This window comes from Ahaetulla prasina, chromosome 8, assembly GCF_028640845.1.
Source record: "Ahaetulla prasina isolate Xishuangbanna chromosome 8, ASM2864084v1, whole genome shotgun sequence".
In the NCBI taxonomy this organism is placed as follows: Eukaryota; Metazoa; Chordata; class Lepidosauria; order Squamata; family Colubridae; genus Ahaetulla; species Ahaetulla prasina.
This window is the reverse complement of record NC_080546.1, coordinates 16,157,638-16,174,632: the sequence shown is the minus strand read 5'-3', so window position 1 is coordinate 16,174,632 and position 16,995 is coordinate 16,157,638. Positions and strand designations below refer to the sequence as shown.

At 44.3% G+C, this 16,995-nt stretch overlaps 1 protein-coding gene across 2 annotated transcripts in view; it reads left to right on the top strand.

The window, feature by feature from the left end:
• The first annotated feature begins 16,604 nt into the window (after nt 1-16,604).
• Nucleotides 16,605-16,995, top strand: part of MAPK10 (mitogen-activated protein kinase 10) — a 145,943-nt gene continuing 145,552 nt past the window's right edge. For both annotated transcript variants that reach the window (XM_058192087.1, XM_058192086.1), the window contains exon 1: nt 16,605-16,670. In XM_058192087.1, coding sequence (XP_058048070.1) covers nt 16,605-16,670 — 66 coding nt within the window. The remainder of the gene's footprint in view (nt 16,671-16,995) is intronic.

The following is a 16,995-nucleotide window of genomic DNA, read 5'->3' as shown; positions in this document are numbered from 1 at the left end:
GGGATGCAGGTGGGTTTACTGATCACGTACCTGGCTCCTTGCTGCGTGACAGAAGCCCTGCCCGAGCTGCTGGTTGTGATCGCCGGGACGGTGGTGGAGACCCCCAGACTTATGGTCATGGGGGACTTCAATCTGCCGTCAGCGGGGATGGCATCCATGTCTGCTCGGGAGTTCATGGCTTCCATGACGGCCTTGGACCTGACCCAGTTAGTGGACGGTCCCACTCACATCGGGGGAAACACTCTAGACTTGATTTTCGTCTCTGGACAGTGGTTGAATGATCTGGAGTTAGGGGAGTTAGTTATTAGACCCCTGTCATGGTCAGGTCATTCGCTCCTTCAGCTAGACTTTCGAACCGCCGACCCCCGCCGCAGGGAGACGGAACCGACTCTTTGGTTCCGTCCCAGGTGCCTGATGGACCCTGAGAGGTTCCAGACGGAGCTTGGGCCATTCCCTGAGGATTTGGCCCACGACTCGGCTGGGGATCTAGTTGCCACCTGGGATCGGGCGGCGGCTGGTGCTCTAGACCAAGTCGTGCCTTTGCAGTCTCTGACCCGGTGCCGATCTCGACTAGCCCCTTGGTATTCCGAGGGGCTGAGGGAGATTAAGCACCGGAGAAGACGCCTAGAGAGTATCTGGAGGTCCAGCCGCTCCGAATCTGACCGGACACTAGTTAGGTCTTACATTCGGACCTATCTAGTGGCAACGAGGGTGGCGAAACGGGAATATTTTTCCACTCTCATTGCATCAGCAGATAACCGCCCAGCCGCCCTGTTTAGGGTGACCCACTCGCTCCTTCAACAGGGAGCGGTGGAGGATCCCTTACAGGGTCGAGCTGAGGAGTTTGGATAGTATCTATTTGATAAAATCGCTCAGATTCGGGAAGAGTTGGACACAGATTGGGTAGATCCAGGCGGGGTGGGAGAGGTAGGTCTTGGGGTCACTATCTGGGACGAGTTTCATTCTGTGGCTCCTGAGGACGTGGACAGGATACTGGGGGGACTGAATGTGACCACATGTTTACTGGACCCGTGCCCCTCCTGGCTGGTACTGGCCACCCGGGAGGTGACACGAGGCTGGCTCCAGGGAATTGTGAATGCTTCTTTGATGGAGGGTGTCTTCCCTATCACCTTGAAAGAGGCGGTGGTGCGGCCCCTCCTCAAGAAGCCTTCCCTGGATCCAGCTATTTTAGGAAATTACCGTCCTGTCTCCAACCTTCGTTTTGTGGCGAAGGATGTTGAGAGTGTGGTTGCACGACAGTTCCCCCAGTACCTGGATGAAACTGTCTATCTAGATCAGTTCTAGTCTGGTTTCCGGCCTGGTTATAGCACGGAAACAGCCTTGGTCGCGTTGGTTGATGATCTCTGGAGGGCTTGGGACAGAGGTTGTTCCTCTGTCCTGGTCCTACTAGATCTCTCAGCGGCTTTCGATACCATCGACCATGGTATCCTGCTGCGCCGGCTCGGGGGACTTGGAGTGGGAGGCACCGTTCATCGGTGGTTCTCCTCCTACCTCTCCGACCGGTTGCAGACGGTGTTGACAGGAGGGCAGAGATCGGCCCCGAGGCGCCTCTTATGTGGGGTGCCGCAAGGGTCGGTTCTCTCGCCTCTTCTGTTCAACATCTACATGAAGCCGCTGGGTGAGATCATCCGTGGTTTTGGGGTGAGTTGTCATCTATATGCTGACGATACTCAGCTGTATATCTCCACCCCTAACCACCCCAACAAGGCTGTTGAAGTGATGTCCCAGTGTCTGGAGGCCGTACGGATCTGGATGGGGAGAAACAGACTCAGACTCAATCCCACCAAGACCAAGTGGCTGTGGATGCTGGCGGCCTGGTACAGTCAGCTAATTCCATCGCTGACTGTTGGGGACGAGTCATTGGCCCCCACGGAAAGGGCTCGCAATCTGGGCGTCCTCCTGGACCCAGCTATTTTAGCAAATTATCGTCCTGTCTCCAACCTTGACTTTGTGGCAAAGGTTGTTGAGAGTGTGGTTGCACGACAATTGCCCCAGTACCTGGATGAAACTGTCTATCTTGATCCGTTCTAGTCCGGTTTCCGGCCTGGTTATAGCACGGAAACAGCCTTGGTCGCGTTGGTTGATGATCTCTGGAGGGCTCGGGACAGAGGTTGTTCCTCTGTCCTGGTCCTATTAGATCTCTCAGCGGCTTTTGATACCATCGACCATGGTATCCTGCTGCGCCGGCTCGGGGGACTTGGAGTGGGAGGCACCGTTCATCGGTGGTTCTCCTCCTACCTCTCCGACCGGTTGCAGACGGTGTTGACAGGAGGGCAGAGATCGGCCCCGAGGCGCCTCTTATGTGGGGTGCCGCAAGGGTCGGTTCTCTCGCCTCTTCTGTTCAACATCTACATGAAGCCGCTGGGTGAGATCATCCGTGGTTTTGGGGTGAGTTGTCATCTATATGCTGACGATACTCAGCTGTATATCTCCACCCCTAACCACCCCAACAAGGCTGTTGAAGTGATGTCCCAGTGTCTGGAGGCCGTACGGATCTGGATGGGGAGAAACAGACTCAGACTCAATCCCACCAAGACCAAGTGGCTGTGGATGCTGGCGGCCTGGTACAGTCAGCTAATTCCATCGCTGACTGTTGGGGACGAGTCATTGGCCCCCACGGAAAGGGCTCGCAATCTGGGCGTCCTCCTGGATGCACGGCTGTCTTTAGAAGAACATATGACGGCCGTCGCCAGGGGGGCTTTTTATCAGATTCGCCTGATACGCCAGTTGTGCCCCTTTCTGGATTGGGCTTCCTTATGCACAGTCACCCATGCCCTTGTCACATCCCGCCTGGACTACTGCAACGCTCTCTACATGGGACTCCCCTTGAAGGGTACCCGGAGGCTTCAACTGGTCCAGAATGCGGCTGCGCGGGTGATAGAGGGAGCACCTCGTGGCTTCCGTATGACACCTCTCCTGCGCAGTCTGCATTGGCTCCCAGTGATCTTCCGGGTCCAATTCAAGGTGCTTGTTATCACCTTCAAAGCACTCCATGGCTTAGGACCGGGGTATCTATGGGACCGCCTACTGCCACCAGTAGCCTCGCACCGACCAGTGCGCTCTCACAGAGAGGGCCTCCTCCGGATACCGTCAGCCAAACAATGTCGGCTGGCGACCTCCAGGGGGAGGGCCTTCTCTGTGGGGGCTCCTGCCCTCTGGAATGAGCTGCCTCCGGGGCTTCGTCAAATCCCCGACCTCCGGACCTTCCGCCGCGAGCTGAAGACACTGTTGTTTCGACGTGCAGGACTAGCTTGAACATAGTTTTAAATTAGGGTTTTAATCAGGGTTTTAAATGGGGTTTTAAACTGTATTTAAAATTTTGAGGCCATTATTGAATCAGTTTTTTATATAGTTTTTAATTTGTATTGTATGTATTGTGTTTTTTACTGGCTGTGAACCTCCCTGAGTCCTTCGGGAGAAGGGCGCGGTATACAAATATAATAAATAAATAAATAAATAAATAAATAAATAAATAAATAAATAAATAAATAAATAAATAAATAAATAAATAAATAAATAAATAAATAAATAAATAAATAAATAAATAAATAACTGTGTTACTAACTTAACAACTACAGTGATTCACTTAACAACTATGGCAAGAAAAGTTGTAAAATGAGACAAAACTCACTTAACAAATGTTTCATTTAGCAGCTGAAATTTTGGGCTCAATTGTGGTCGTAAGTCGAGGACTACCTGGAATGATGAAGATCATAGTACAACACATTGGGATCATATCATCTGAGTGAAAGCTGTGTTAATGTGTAGCTCACCTTAAATGTCACTGTGGCAGAAAGTGCACATTATCATGAGATGAATCCTTTTTGGTGATCAAAAGTTTGGATTAAGGATGAGTACCTCCTGGCTTTATCAAAGAACCTTAAAGTTCCTTAGATGTTTCATCCATAGCTAATCCTCCACATTGGTTCTCAATTTGACTTCAGAGAATCCATTTTCCATTTGTGCTCTTATCTCTTAGATTGCAACTGAAATGGCAAGGTCTTATCGATTTTCTTACTTTTTTGATAAGCTACTTCAAGGAAGCATTGTTTCAGAATGGAGCAAACGTTTCATATCTATATCTATATACTACTAAAATCCTCCTGGTCATGACTTTTACTTGGGTGAAATGGTATATCACAGGGCAACAATGTTTGAACCAAGGTATTTTAAATGGGCTAACATACAGTATGTCCCATATTTGGGATCTGTGACTCCCAAGGAAATGAAATTTCAGAATGTGTGGCTGCTTCGGTACTAGTGGCTGCTACTACAGTCATGTGATCTTCATTTTCAACATTCCATGACAGTTTCCCAGTCAATCTGACAATCCCTTGCTCCTCTCCCACCCAACAACAGCTACTTATCAGGAAGGGAAGGGCAGGGAAGGGAAGGGAAGGGAAGGAAAGGAAAGGAAAGGAAAGGAAAGGAAGGGAAGGAAAAGAAGGAAGGAAGGTTTTTGATACTCCTTGCCAGATTCCCATAAGAATACACAATGGAGAAGCCAGCAGGAAGTCAGAAGTTGCTCCTGCTCTCACTGCTTTTTTGCATTTATTTTGTTTAAGTAATGAGTATCTCTGAAACGATGACCTAATGAGGCATGAGTTGTCTAGTAATTTTTTTTTGAAAGTATGAGGAGCCCACCAAATATTGTCTATTGGAATACATTTACTTAAATCTCTAGCTTCTCATATTTCACTTGAGGAGGAATTCCCAGATCCATTGCCAATTTTATCGTAGATCCAATAATTTTAGGTCTCTTGAGATTGAAGCCAAGAATTCCTGAGATTCTGAACTAATCTAATTGCTCCTTAGCAAAGTTACAGTAGTAGTCCTAGTTTCATTTCTTCTGCCATCCCCTTGTATCTCTCTCTCTATTTTCTCCTACTACTTCTGTAATTTAAGAGACAATCTTATATGAATTTTTAAAACAACGTTACCATCATTTATTTATTTATTTTCTGATAATATGAGGATTCTTGGCAGAAGATAAACCATTTCTTACAGGATTCAAATTATTTCCCCTTCCTAAATGATTACCTTATGTTCAATTTTACTTTGCCCACTCATCCCAATAATCACCTGCAGCCTACTGAAATATGTGTGCTAATTATGAATCCCATTAAACTGGAGAAAAAATATAGAATCATCTGAAATATAAACATGGGATTAAAAAGGAAAGATGCCTTTAAATTGAGCTTAGTTTTCATGGACTACAACCTTGCATTTTCCTGATAGCATTTATGGGTATGATTTGCCATTATCTTCTTCCAAGATATATATTGCTGACTAACCACAATCCCAGAATTCTCAAATGATCCCGGCCAAGTATTAGCCACAGCAATTGTACTTAGACTTATATCCCACTTCACAGTGTTTTTACAGCCCTCTCTAAGCAGTTTACAGAGTCAGCCTATTGCCCCCAACAATCTGAATTCTCATTTTACCCACCACAGAAGGCTGGAAGGCTGAGTCAACCTTCAGCCTGGGGAGATTTGATCTGTCAAATTGCAGGCAGCCAGCAGGCAGCAGAAGAAGCCTGCAGTACTGCATTCTAACCACTGCACCACCATGACTCTTAGAGCCAGTTTTGTCCAAAGACATTTCCATAGTCATGTGGCCAGCATGACTACATGCCAAGGCACATAGAACTCTGTTACATTCCCAGCAAAGTGGTACCTATTTATCTACTCACATGTGCATGTTTTCGAACTTCTATGTGGGCAGGAGCTGGGGAAAGGATGGGAGCTTATCCCATCACGCGCACTTGGGTCTTGAACCCAGGCTTCTTTAACTAGCCAAGTGATTACCATGACTAAATCTGCTTAGCTTCTGAGGTCAGACAAGTTGACTTTGGTCTACCTCTCTCCACAAAAGCAATACAATATAAACAGATTATTATTTAAAGGTGACACAAAATGCAAGAAAAAGAACCCAAGTGTCAATTTTGAGATTTTACTTATTCTCTTAAAATAGTGTAGCTGTGGTATGGTTTTGTGATCTACAATACTCCACAATGTAATACATAAGAACCCCTTATTTACATTTGCTATAACACTGAGTAATCCATGTTTGGATTTGTTGTTTCAGACACTACATCCTTATTTATTTATCAGATACAGAAGATAATTTTATATTGTTATTTTAAGCCCTAAGATTTTGTTGGTTCATTTATTTGATGGACTTCTATTCTACCCTTTTCTGATTCCTAAAATGCTAATTTAACATTTGACCAAGGATTGTGTTCTTCAGAAAGCATTTCTGCATAATTCCATTTCCAATGAATGCAGGTACATAAAGATATGTCTTTCACAATGGATGTCATAATTAAGGTTCTGTAACAGAATGGTAGTAATTCCAGTTCTCAAAACAGAGGGAAAAAATCCAGTCGGTCTCCAGAAAGGTGCCAAGTAACACACCCACACACCCACACCCACCCACACACACCAAACCCCAACAATATTACTTATCAGGTTTTTTTTTAAAGTGACAGATCCATCTCCAAAGGTGATCAATTATTAATTTTGGAGAGAGAAATTCTGCATTCATTTTGTGTTGAGAGAACCTGATTTAGACATTCATTCAAGAGAGAAGAAATTTTTTGCTGGAATTTCTCATAGATGTCATGTTGCTTCTCTTACACTTAGTTGTAAGACAAGCAAAGTTATTTCTAGGAATGTTTAGCCTTTTATTATATGCTGATCTCTCCCTCACTCTATAATTTACCCACTTTCCCATGATTCAATTAAATCTCAAGGGGAAATGTCTCTTGAGTTGTATTTCATAGCATTGTCAGTGTGGTTGCTAAGGAAGAGTCCTTTCCTCAGAGAAATTATTGGAGGAGGAAAGAAAATTTCAGAAAAAAATTGATGGAGAGTTTTAAAAAGCATTTTCTGTCCAGATCTTTTTATTACATTAAATATTCATAGGCGGTGTCAGCGTTCCAAGTAATGTGCCCATAGAAATTAGAACTCCGAGGCAGGCAGGTTCCTCAAAGAACAGTTTTATTGGGTAGATCATGTTTGTACAACTAGTGAAAGCCGACTTTAAAAGTTCCTGCAGCTTTCACCTACTTAAAAGTAAAAGTTTCCCCTTTCCCCCAAGTCATTGGTCACACTGTCCAATCCAGGAGCTGGCTGGTTGCTTGGTTACTTCACCCCTTTTCTGGCCAGCCACTTGTGGAAAGTGTCCGTGGCAGTGGTAGGATTCAAATTTTTTTTACTACTGGTTCTGTGGGCGTGGCTTGGTGGCCATGGCATGGCTTGGTGGCAGGGGAAGGATACTGTAAAATCTCCATTTCCTCCTGATCAGCTGGGACTTGGGAGGCATGGGGCTGGGCCCAGTCAGAGGTGGTACTTACCGGTTCTCGGAACTGGTCAGAACCTGCTGAAACCCACCTCTGGTCCTTGGATTCCTTTACCTGACTCTGTGGTCTCTTCCCATAATCCTAAAAGCTTTAACCAAAAACTTTCTACTATTGACCTCACCCCATTCCTAAGAGGACCATAAGGGGCGTGCATAAGTGCACAAACGTGCCTACCGTTCCTGTCCTATTGTTTTTCTTTTCTTCTTCCTATATATATATATATATGCTCATACCTCCTAATATTTATTCATATATATGTTTATATGCTATATAATCTTTTTGTATGATGTTGTGACAAAATAAATAAATAAATAAAATAAAAATAATTCCCACAGGAAAGTTTTATTGTTTTGGCTGAGGGAATCCGTTTCTTTGACTTTGACTTTCCCAGTGGTTGAAAAGCATTTCCCTTCATTCCATTTAAGAGACCTGACAACCCATAATTAATCCCAAAGTTTCTGTTGCTAAGTGAGACAGTTGTTAAGTGAGTTTTGCCCCATTTTACGACCTTTCTTGCCCCTGCATCTGCACTGCGCTGAATCACTGCAGTTGTTAAGTTGGTAACACGGTTGCTAAGTAAATCTGGCTTCCCCATTTTTTTAAATTTTTTTTTAAATTTACATTTATATCCCGCCCTTCTCCGAAGACTCAGGGCGGCTTACAGTGTGTAAGGCAATAGTCTCATTCTATTTGTATATTTACAAAATCAACTTATTGCCCCCCCCAACAATCTGGGTCCTCATTTTACCTACCTTATAAAGGATGGAAGGCTGAGTCAACCTCAGCCGGGCTTGAACCTGCAGTAATTGCAGGCTGCTGTGTTCTAATAACAGGCTTCTAACAGCCTGAGCTATCACAGTCCCCATGGACTTTGCTTGCCAGAAGGCCGCAAAAAGGTGGATCACATAATCCTGCAACGGTCATAAATATGAGTCAGTTACCAAACGGCTGAATTTTGATCATATGACCGTGGGGATGCTGCAATGGTTGTAAGTGTGAAAAACATACATAAATCACTTTTTTCAGTTTCATTGTAATTACAAACAGTCACTAGATGAACTGTTCTAAGTCGACGACTACCTATAGAACATTTTCTCCAGTTATAAAAAATAATTTGAATCAAAGATATTCTTATCCCTGCATATAAATAGAAATATAATAGGCGCTACTAGAAATAATGGATGTAGTGAAATATTTTCTGGCCGAGAAGTAAAGAATGTTCTTTTAAGAGAATGGAGTTGCAGGAAAGTTAAAATCTGTCTGTTGCGATCAGTGCATGCCAGATGTATTAGAATAACAGAGTTGGAAGGGATCTTGGAGGTCTTCTAGTCCAACCTCCTGCTCAGGCAGAAAATGCTAAATCATTTCAGACAAATGGCTGTCCAATCTCTTCGTAAAAACTTCCAGTGTTGGAGCATTCACAACTTCTGCAGGCAAGTCGTTCCACTGATTAATTGTTCTAACTGTCAGGAAATTTCTCCTTAGTTCTAAGTTGCTTCTCTCCTTGATTAGTTTCCACCCATTGCTTCTTGTCCTGCCCTCAGGTGTTTTGGAGAATAGCTTGACTCCCTCTTCTTTGTGACAGCCCCTGAGATATTGGAACACTGCTATCATGTCTCCCCTAGTCCTTTTTTTTCATTAGACATAGCCAATTCCAGCAACCATTCTTCATATGTTTTAGCCTCCAGTCCCCTAATCATCTTTGTTGCTATTGATGCAGAAGAAAATTCGTTGAGCAAAGGACATACCTTCTTCCCTCTTCCACTCTAGTTCAAATTCAGAGTATTTGAAAGGTGTCATCGGAAAAGTCATCCTTGGATGTTGCAGCGATGCTCCTGCAGCATTGTTAGCTTAATGAGATTTAGATGCTGAATGCCCTATAGCAGGGGTGTCAGACTCAATTTCATTGAAGGCTGAATCAGGGCTGTGGTTGACCTCCAGGGGTGGGGCGGGGGTCAGGGGGGCATGGCCGACTGGGTGGGCATGGCCAGCTTGACACCATTCACTGGGTGTTACCAACTGGGTGGGTGTGACCAGCTGGGTGGGCATGACCAGCTTGACTCCACTCCCCAAACTCCTGGCATGTTTCCTCTTTGCATTGGGTAGACCCAAGAGAAGCCATGCTGGCCCGATGTTTCCTATTCTCATTGGGTAGATTGGGCCGAAGTGACATAGGTAGACTGGGCCGAAGCAATGCGGGCAGGCCCCTTACATTTTCCAGGACAGCCTCACGAGCCAGATCCAACCACATCACACGGGTGTCGTGTCCCACTCCCACTCTGACGCACGAGTCAAGGAAGTCCGTAACAGACTTGGCAATGAAGCCTTTGCAGCTTGCCAAGTTCCTTCAAGGTTTATCAGGGCAGGCAGAAGTCCAAGTTGTGACTTCAGCGATAGAGTCCGATATCAGCAAACTAGCTAAGACTTTGCTTGACTCAAGGTTGGAATGCCAAAAGCAGGTCCTTTATATAGGCTGTGGGGTGTGGCTCCATGACTCAGCATTTATCCAGGCCTGCCCCACCCCTCCTTCTGCTGGCGTCGCCTCTCAGATCTCCGGAAGCAAGGGTCCTCCTACTCTGAATTGTCTTCAGCTGGATCTGCTGTCAGTAATTCCAGCACCTGGCTGGCTTCCTGCTCACACACTGTATGAGTGAAGTTTATCGGGCTTGTCCATTCACTCTTGGAATCCTCTCCGGCCATGGGGCCAGGGCTGGGGGCTGGAGGCATGACAGGCCGTTCATCTTCATTATCAGACTCCGAGTCTGATAACAGGCCCGGTTGGAGACGGGAGGGGCCCGGCTGAGGAGAGGAGGGAGGACAAGTCACAACAGCGTGCCTTGAGTTTGACACCTCTGCCCTATAGTGAGAGGACATCATTAACTCCTGAGGTTCTAGAAATCACTGCAATTTTGATTAATATTAAAAGCTTTTTAAAACAATGGAGAAAGAGAGACGGAAGGAGGCGAAGCCTAATCAAACCGTCTGAGGAACAGAAAGCTTCTGCAGTGAGTCACTCAACTATGAGACAGCAAGCTGAGCGATCACAAGACAGCACTAGAAAGATCGTGTGCTTGGTTTTTTTGGAAATAAGATTGTAACTCATGCATTAAAAATTGAACGCACGAAGCACTTTAGGCTGAGCTCATGGTAGAGATTTTGCTTCCTATCCGCTTCCTGATCCAGCGGCATAAGGAATAGATGGTTGAATGTCTACTAGAAAACTGTGAAATAGAATTTTCAGGCTCAGGAGAGGCTGAACATTTCAAATTCTGCATTGTAGTTTATAAGCACTAGGGAGGATGACGCTGTATAATCAGAAACTTCGAAAATTGAAAAAAAGGTCTGGCTGGTTTGCATCAATCGTGTGACCTCATCACTTGGCAATCTCGGCAGTCCTGGTTGCTGTCAACCGAGAGACTATATGTCGTGTCCCACTCCTCCGCTGATGGCCGGGTCAGGGAAATCCGAATCAGGCTTGCCTCTGCAGCTCTGCCCAAAGTCCTAGCAAAGTCCTCAGAGCAGGCAGGAGACCAGTAAGTGACTTCAGCAAGATAAGTTCGACTTTTGCCTGACTCAGAGACTGCCAGAAAGTAGATCCTTTATATAGGCCATGGGGTGTGGCTCCATGACTCAGCACTCATTAAGGCCTGCCCCTCCCTTCCTTCTGTTGCCTCCGCCTATCCAATCTTCTGATGCGAGGATTACTCCAATCAGCTGTTGGTAATGAACCCTCCTCAGGCTCACATGCTGTGGAGGAGGGGGAGGGGTCTAGCTGCTCCGTTTGCCTGGGCATGGAGTCAGGGCTGGGGCAGGGAGGTGCTCCTTCTTCTGCATTTTGTCTGGGCATGGAGCCAGGACTGGGGCCGGGAGGCATACATTCCTCCGTGTTCGGGAGCAGATAAGAAGGCCCCGGCTGCTCTGAGGGCGGGCAAGACACAACTCTATATGGGTCCTTAAGAGATAATATCGTATCATATATCATATCATATCATATCACCTTTATTGACATTTTTTTCTGTGGGACTCTGGCACACATTAAAAATGAAATAAATAAAAAATGTTGCCTGCTCTCAAAAGTGTACACATACATAACACACCTATAGATATGCTATAAACATATATACTGTATTTTTCGGAATATAAGACACACCTTTCCCCCCCCAAAAAAGAGGGTGAAAATTTGGATGCATTTTATACTCCGAATGTAGCCCCACCCAACTTCTCAAATGGAGGTTTCAGAAACTGAAAAAAGCATCAGAAAGGAAGCTTCAGAAAGGAAGCTCCCAAACAGAGTTTCAGAGGCTTTTTTTCTGAAGCTGTTTTGGAGGCTTTCAGAGGCAGAAAAATGTTTTTTCTGAAGCAAAGTTTCAGAGGCAGAAAAAAAAGCAAAAAAAAAAAAAAGCAAGGCACAGAGCACACAACCAAGGAACCTGTTGCTAAAATTCACCTCTGGGAACAGCTGATTGGGGGTATACCTGGAAGTGGATCCACCTGCCAATCAGCTTTTTTCTTATTTTCCTCCCCAAAAACTAAGCCGTGTCTTATACTCTGCTGCATCTTATACTCTGAAAAATATGGTATGTATATACCTGTACACTTAACATATAAATACATATAAATATTAATCACTGTCCATCTTGAAGACATAGCGGAAAGAGGAAGCTTCAGAGTTCACGAGGTTGACCAGATTCTGAGGCAAATGAGCCGGCAGGCAAGCATTGCAGGTGGGCACTACAGAACATGGGTTGCAGCAGGGGCCACAGGCAGACTGGCAGGGGTTGTGGCCAGATGATGGGAGCTAGGGAGTGTGAGATTCTTGAGACCTCGTATGCCCTGGCATGGCTCAAGAGGAAGGATTTATGGGAGTGACTTGCAACCTTCCCTGCTGGCTTCCCTATTGGTAATCACAGAACCGCTGCTTGCTTTAACGCGGTGATTGTGAGCCACGTAAAATCCTGACACGATCACATGACTTTGCGAATAGCACTTAGACTTATATGCCGAATGCTGTAACACAGAGGTGTCAAACACAAGGCCCACAGGCTGGATCTGGATTGTGATGTAGTTGGATCCGGCTGTACACTTAACATATAAATACATATAAATATTAATCGCTGTCCATCTTGAAGACATAGCGGAAAGAGGAAGCAGCCTGCGGCGCTGGCAACAGAGTCAGACAGCGATAAAGCTGAGGTGAGGCCAGGGCCATCGGGGAGTGAGATGCCGACTCCAGAGCCTCCAGAGCCTGATAGTATTGAGGCAGAGGAACAGGAGGAGCCTGTTCCTAATGCACGCATGAGAAGAGCTGCCAGAAGCAGCTAAAGCAGAGAGGACAACTCGGGGGTGGGGCCAAGAGATGATTGGCCCCTCCCATAAGACTTAAAACAGACCAGCAACAGCCTTTGGGCTTTGCCGGAAAACAACATTGGTAGCTGCATCTTCTGCTTCATCTACGTCTTGCACTTATTTTTGTGACTTCTGAATGTTTGCCAAGAAAGGCCTTTGGCAGTTTTCCTAATTGGACCAAGATTTGCGATAGGACTGAGGAACTTGTGTTGGGAGGAATTTGTTTTAATTTAGTTGAACTATGCTGGGAATAAAGTTTGTTTGGTTTTTCACGGACTGAGTTTCCTACTACCTACTTGGGCCTGGGTCACAACACCGGCCTGCAGGGCTGTCCTGGAAAATGTAAGGGGTCGGCCCACGTTGCTTTGGCCTGGTCTACCCAACACAAAGAGGAAATTGAGCCAGTGTGACTTTGGCCCGGTCTACCCAATGCGAAGAGGAAGCATCGGGCCAGCCTGGCTTCAACCTGGTCTACCCAGTGTGAATAGGAAACATGCCAGCAGTTTGGGGACTGGCGTCCAATTGGCCATGCCCACCCAGTCAGCCACACCCACCCGGTAAGCCATGCCTACCTGGCCCCCCAAAGTCAACCACAGCCTTGAGGCGGCCCTCAATGAAATGGAGCTTGACACCCCTGCTGTAACAGCTGCAAGTTTGCTGTTCGGTTGTAAGTCCTCCTCAAAAACTTTGATTGCCAAACAAATGGTCCTTGTTCAAGGATTACCTGTAGCAAGGATTTTTTTTTTCATTATATATCTTGATGGTTATTATTTACCCACCGTTATTTTATATATAAATGCAAATGGGTAGAACCCAGGATCTGCTCCATGGAAATCAGTCCTCTACTACTGAACTCTAACTCCTGTCTGTTCAGAACCTTTTCTTGTCTGTTGATTTTTGTTGGTTTGTAGAAGAGTCTACCAGGGCTTATTTTAATCATAATTCTTTGTTGTCTTTTATATTTAATTCAAACATGAAATAATGTTTTAACATCTGTAGTCATGAAAACCTTTGAAATGCTAGTGCTTTCCTACTTGAAAACCATCATGGATCCGCTGTTAGACCCCTTGCAATTTGTATACCGAGCAAATGGATCAACAGATGATGCTGTTAATATGGCTCTGCACTACATCCTACAACATCTCGAGTCTCCAAAGACCTATGCAAGGGCCCTCTTTGTAGACTTTAGTTCAGCATTCAATACCATCATTCCAGACACTCTTCTAACTAAGCTAAACCAGCTACAGGTACCGGAACAGACTTGTAAGTGGATCACAAGCTTCCTAACAAACAGGAAGCAGCAGGTGAAGCTAAGCAAGATCAAATCCTGCAACATCAAATACCTGTACAATTAGCACAGGGCCCCCCCAAGGCTGTGTGCTCTCCCCACTTCTCTTCTCTCTATATACCAATGACTGCATCTCCAACGATCCATCTGTTAAGCTACTGAAGTTCGCAAATGACACAACAGTGATTGGTCTCATTCGAGACAATGACAAATCTGCATATAGACGAGAGGTCGAACGACTAGCCTTGTGGTGCAACTGAAACAATCTGAAACTGAACACACTCAAAACTGTAGAAATGATGGTAGACTTAGGAGAAACCCTTCTAAACTTCCACCTCTCACAATACTAGACAACACAGTATCAACAGTAGAATCCTTTAAATTTCTAGGTTCTATCATATCATATCGACTGTATGGACAGCTAACATCATATCATATCGACTGTATGGACAGCTAACATCAAAAACATCATCAAAAAAGGACAACAAAGAATGTTCTTTCTACGCCAACTCAGTAAGCTCAAACTGCCCAAGGAGCTGCTGATTCAGTTCTACAGAGGAATTATTGAGTCTGTCATTTGCACCTCTATAACTGTCTGGTTCGGTTCTGCAACCCAACAAGAAAGACACAGACTTCAGAGGATAATTAGAACTGCAGAAAAAATAATTGCTACCAACCTGCCTTCCATTGAGGACCTGTATACTGCACGAATCAAGAAGAGGGCCGTGAAAATATTTACAGATCTCTCACATCCTGGACATGAACTGTTTCAACTCCTACCCTCAAAACGACGCTATAGAGCACTGCACACCAGAACAACTAGACACAAGAACAATTTTTTCCTGAAGGCCATCACTCTGCTAAACAAATAATTCCCTCAACACTGTCAAACTATTTACTAAATCTGCACTACGATTAATCTTCTCATCGTTCCGATCATCAATCTCTTTCCACTTATGACTGTATGACTGTAACTTTGCTGCTGGTAATCCTTATTGATATATTGACCATGATTTGTGTTGTAAATGTTGTACCTTGATGAAGGTATCTTTTCTTTTATGTACACTGAGAGCATATGCACCAAGACAAATTCCTTGTGTGTCCAATCACACTTGGCCAATAAAAAATTCTATTCTATTCTATTCTATTCTATTCTATTCTATTCTATTCTATTCTATTCTATTCTATTTCAAACATGGAAATGTAATAATATTGCTAAATTATGTTTGGGTTAATACTTGGAACTGGGCATGCCGCTGTGCTTTTTTATCTTTAGTTTTTGCATAAACAAAGTATCTGTGATGTTTGATATACTTAATATAGAGCAGAAAGAATCCCAGTAATATTTCAGATGACTAAGGGACACATGTGAACATTGTACAGATTAAGATTTGAAGGCCTGTGGCTGACTAGCTAGTGTGGCTGTGCAAATAATGTGGAAGAGTGATTTCTGGCAGAATTGTCATCGGTGGGTGCCAACAGAGACATGGCTCCCTCAGTAGCGTTGCAAATTATTCCATACTCCTACCAAGGTAGTCATCCCCTCAGCCAGTCTTGTTATGAAAGAATCATGCTAAGCAATAGTAAACATCCAAGGGCAACTCTGGAAAATGCTCCACATGTTTCAAAAAGCTGTATCTTATCATTTTATGCACTGCAAGGATTGTACAGTTGGAAACTGATATCCAACATGAAACAATTCTTTCCAAGTCCAACTTACAAGCCAATTTTAACTTCTACTCTGGCTCTTTGTTGTTTCTTGTTCCCTTTGGAGGCCTTGAAATCCTCCCTTTGCTGGTCATTGCCATCTAAGCAATTATGCCCTCAGTCTTGCTCACTAAATTATGAACAGTCAAATTACCAGAACCGGCTAGCTGAGGGTTCTTGTGCTCTTGGTGCTCTCATAGCTCGATTGTTGGTTGCATCTGAAGACAGGACAAGAAGCAATGGATGGAAACTAATCAAGGAGAGAAGCAATCTTAGATCTAAGGAGAAATTTCCTGACAGTGAGAAAAATTCATCAGTGGAATGGTTTGCCTTCATCACTGAAGATTTTTAAGAAGAAATTGGGCAATCATTTGTCTGAAATGGCGTAGGGTCTCCTGTTTCGGTAGGGGATTGGACTAGAAGACCTCCAAGGTCCCTTCCAACTCAGTTTTGCTGTTATTTATTTTTTATTTATTTTTGTATTTATTTATTTATTTTGTCATGTTTATGTAGTGTATATTGGAAGTGGTGGCCCTTTGAGAGCTGTATGCAATGAAATTTCATTTTAATGTATGCCGATTAGTGTACATTCTAAGTGACAATAAAGTCACTCAGCCAGCCAGCCAGCCAGCCAGCCTGCCTACCTACCTACCTACCTAGCTAGCTAGCTAGCTAGCTAGCTAGCTATTTTTCCTATAGGAAAACAAAGATTTGGTCTTGAAGAAACCTTAATACTGGTTTCTTAAAAGCTAACTTTGAATTTTCTTTACTATTGAACCAATGCCATAGGTATTAAATAGATTGAAACAGCATTATAAATAAGTCTGGTTTAGATGAGAAATATTTATCCCATTGTTCTTTGAATTTCAGATATTTATGAGCCGCCATTTCTTACATTACTGCAGTGAGCCTACTCTGGATGTGAAGATTGCCTTTTGTCAGGTGTGTGTTCCTTACAGGTAAAACAAGGTACAGTATATACTTGTACTTACATATTTCATATCAATCATGCATGTGACTAAAAGTCTATAGCAACCACCTCAATCTAGTCCATCCTATCATTAGTTATGTTGGCTGGAATTCATGGTACTCAACTTGGAAGTGAATGGGGTGTAGGATTTAGCAGAATGTTAAAATCTTAGGGTAGGCCAATGAACAATGAGGATCCTGGTCACTTAGGGATAGTTTGAAATTACCACCGCAAAAAAAAAGTTATAAAATCAGGCACAATCATTCAGAGACTCGCTTCACAACCTATATGATTACA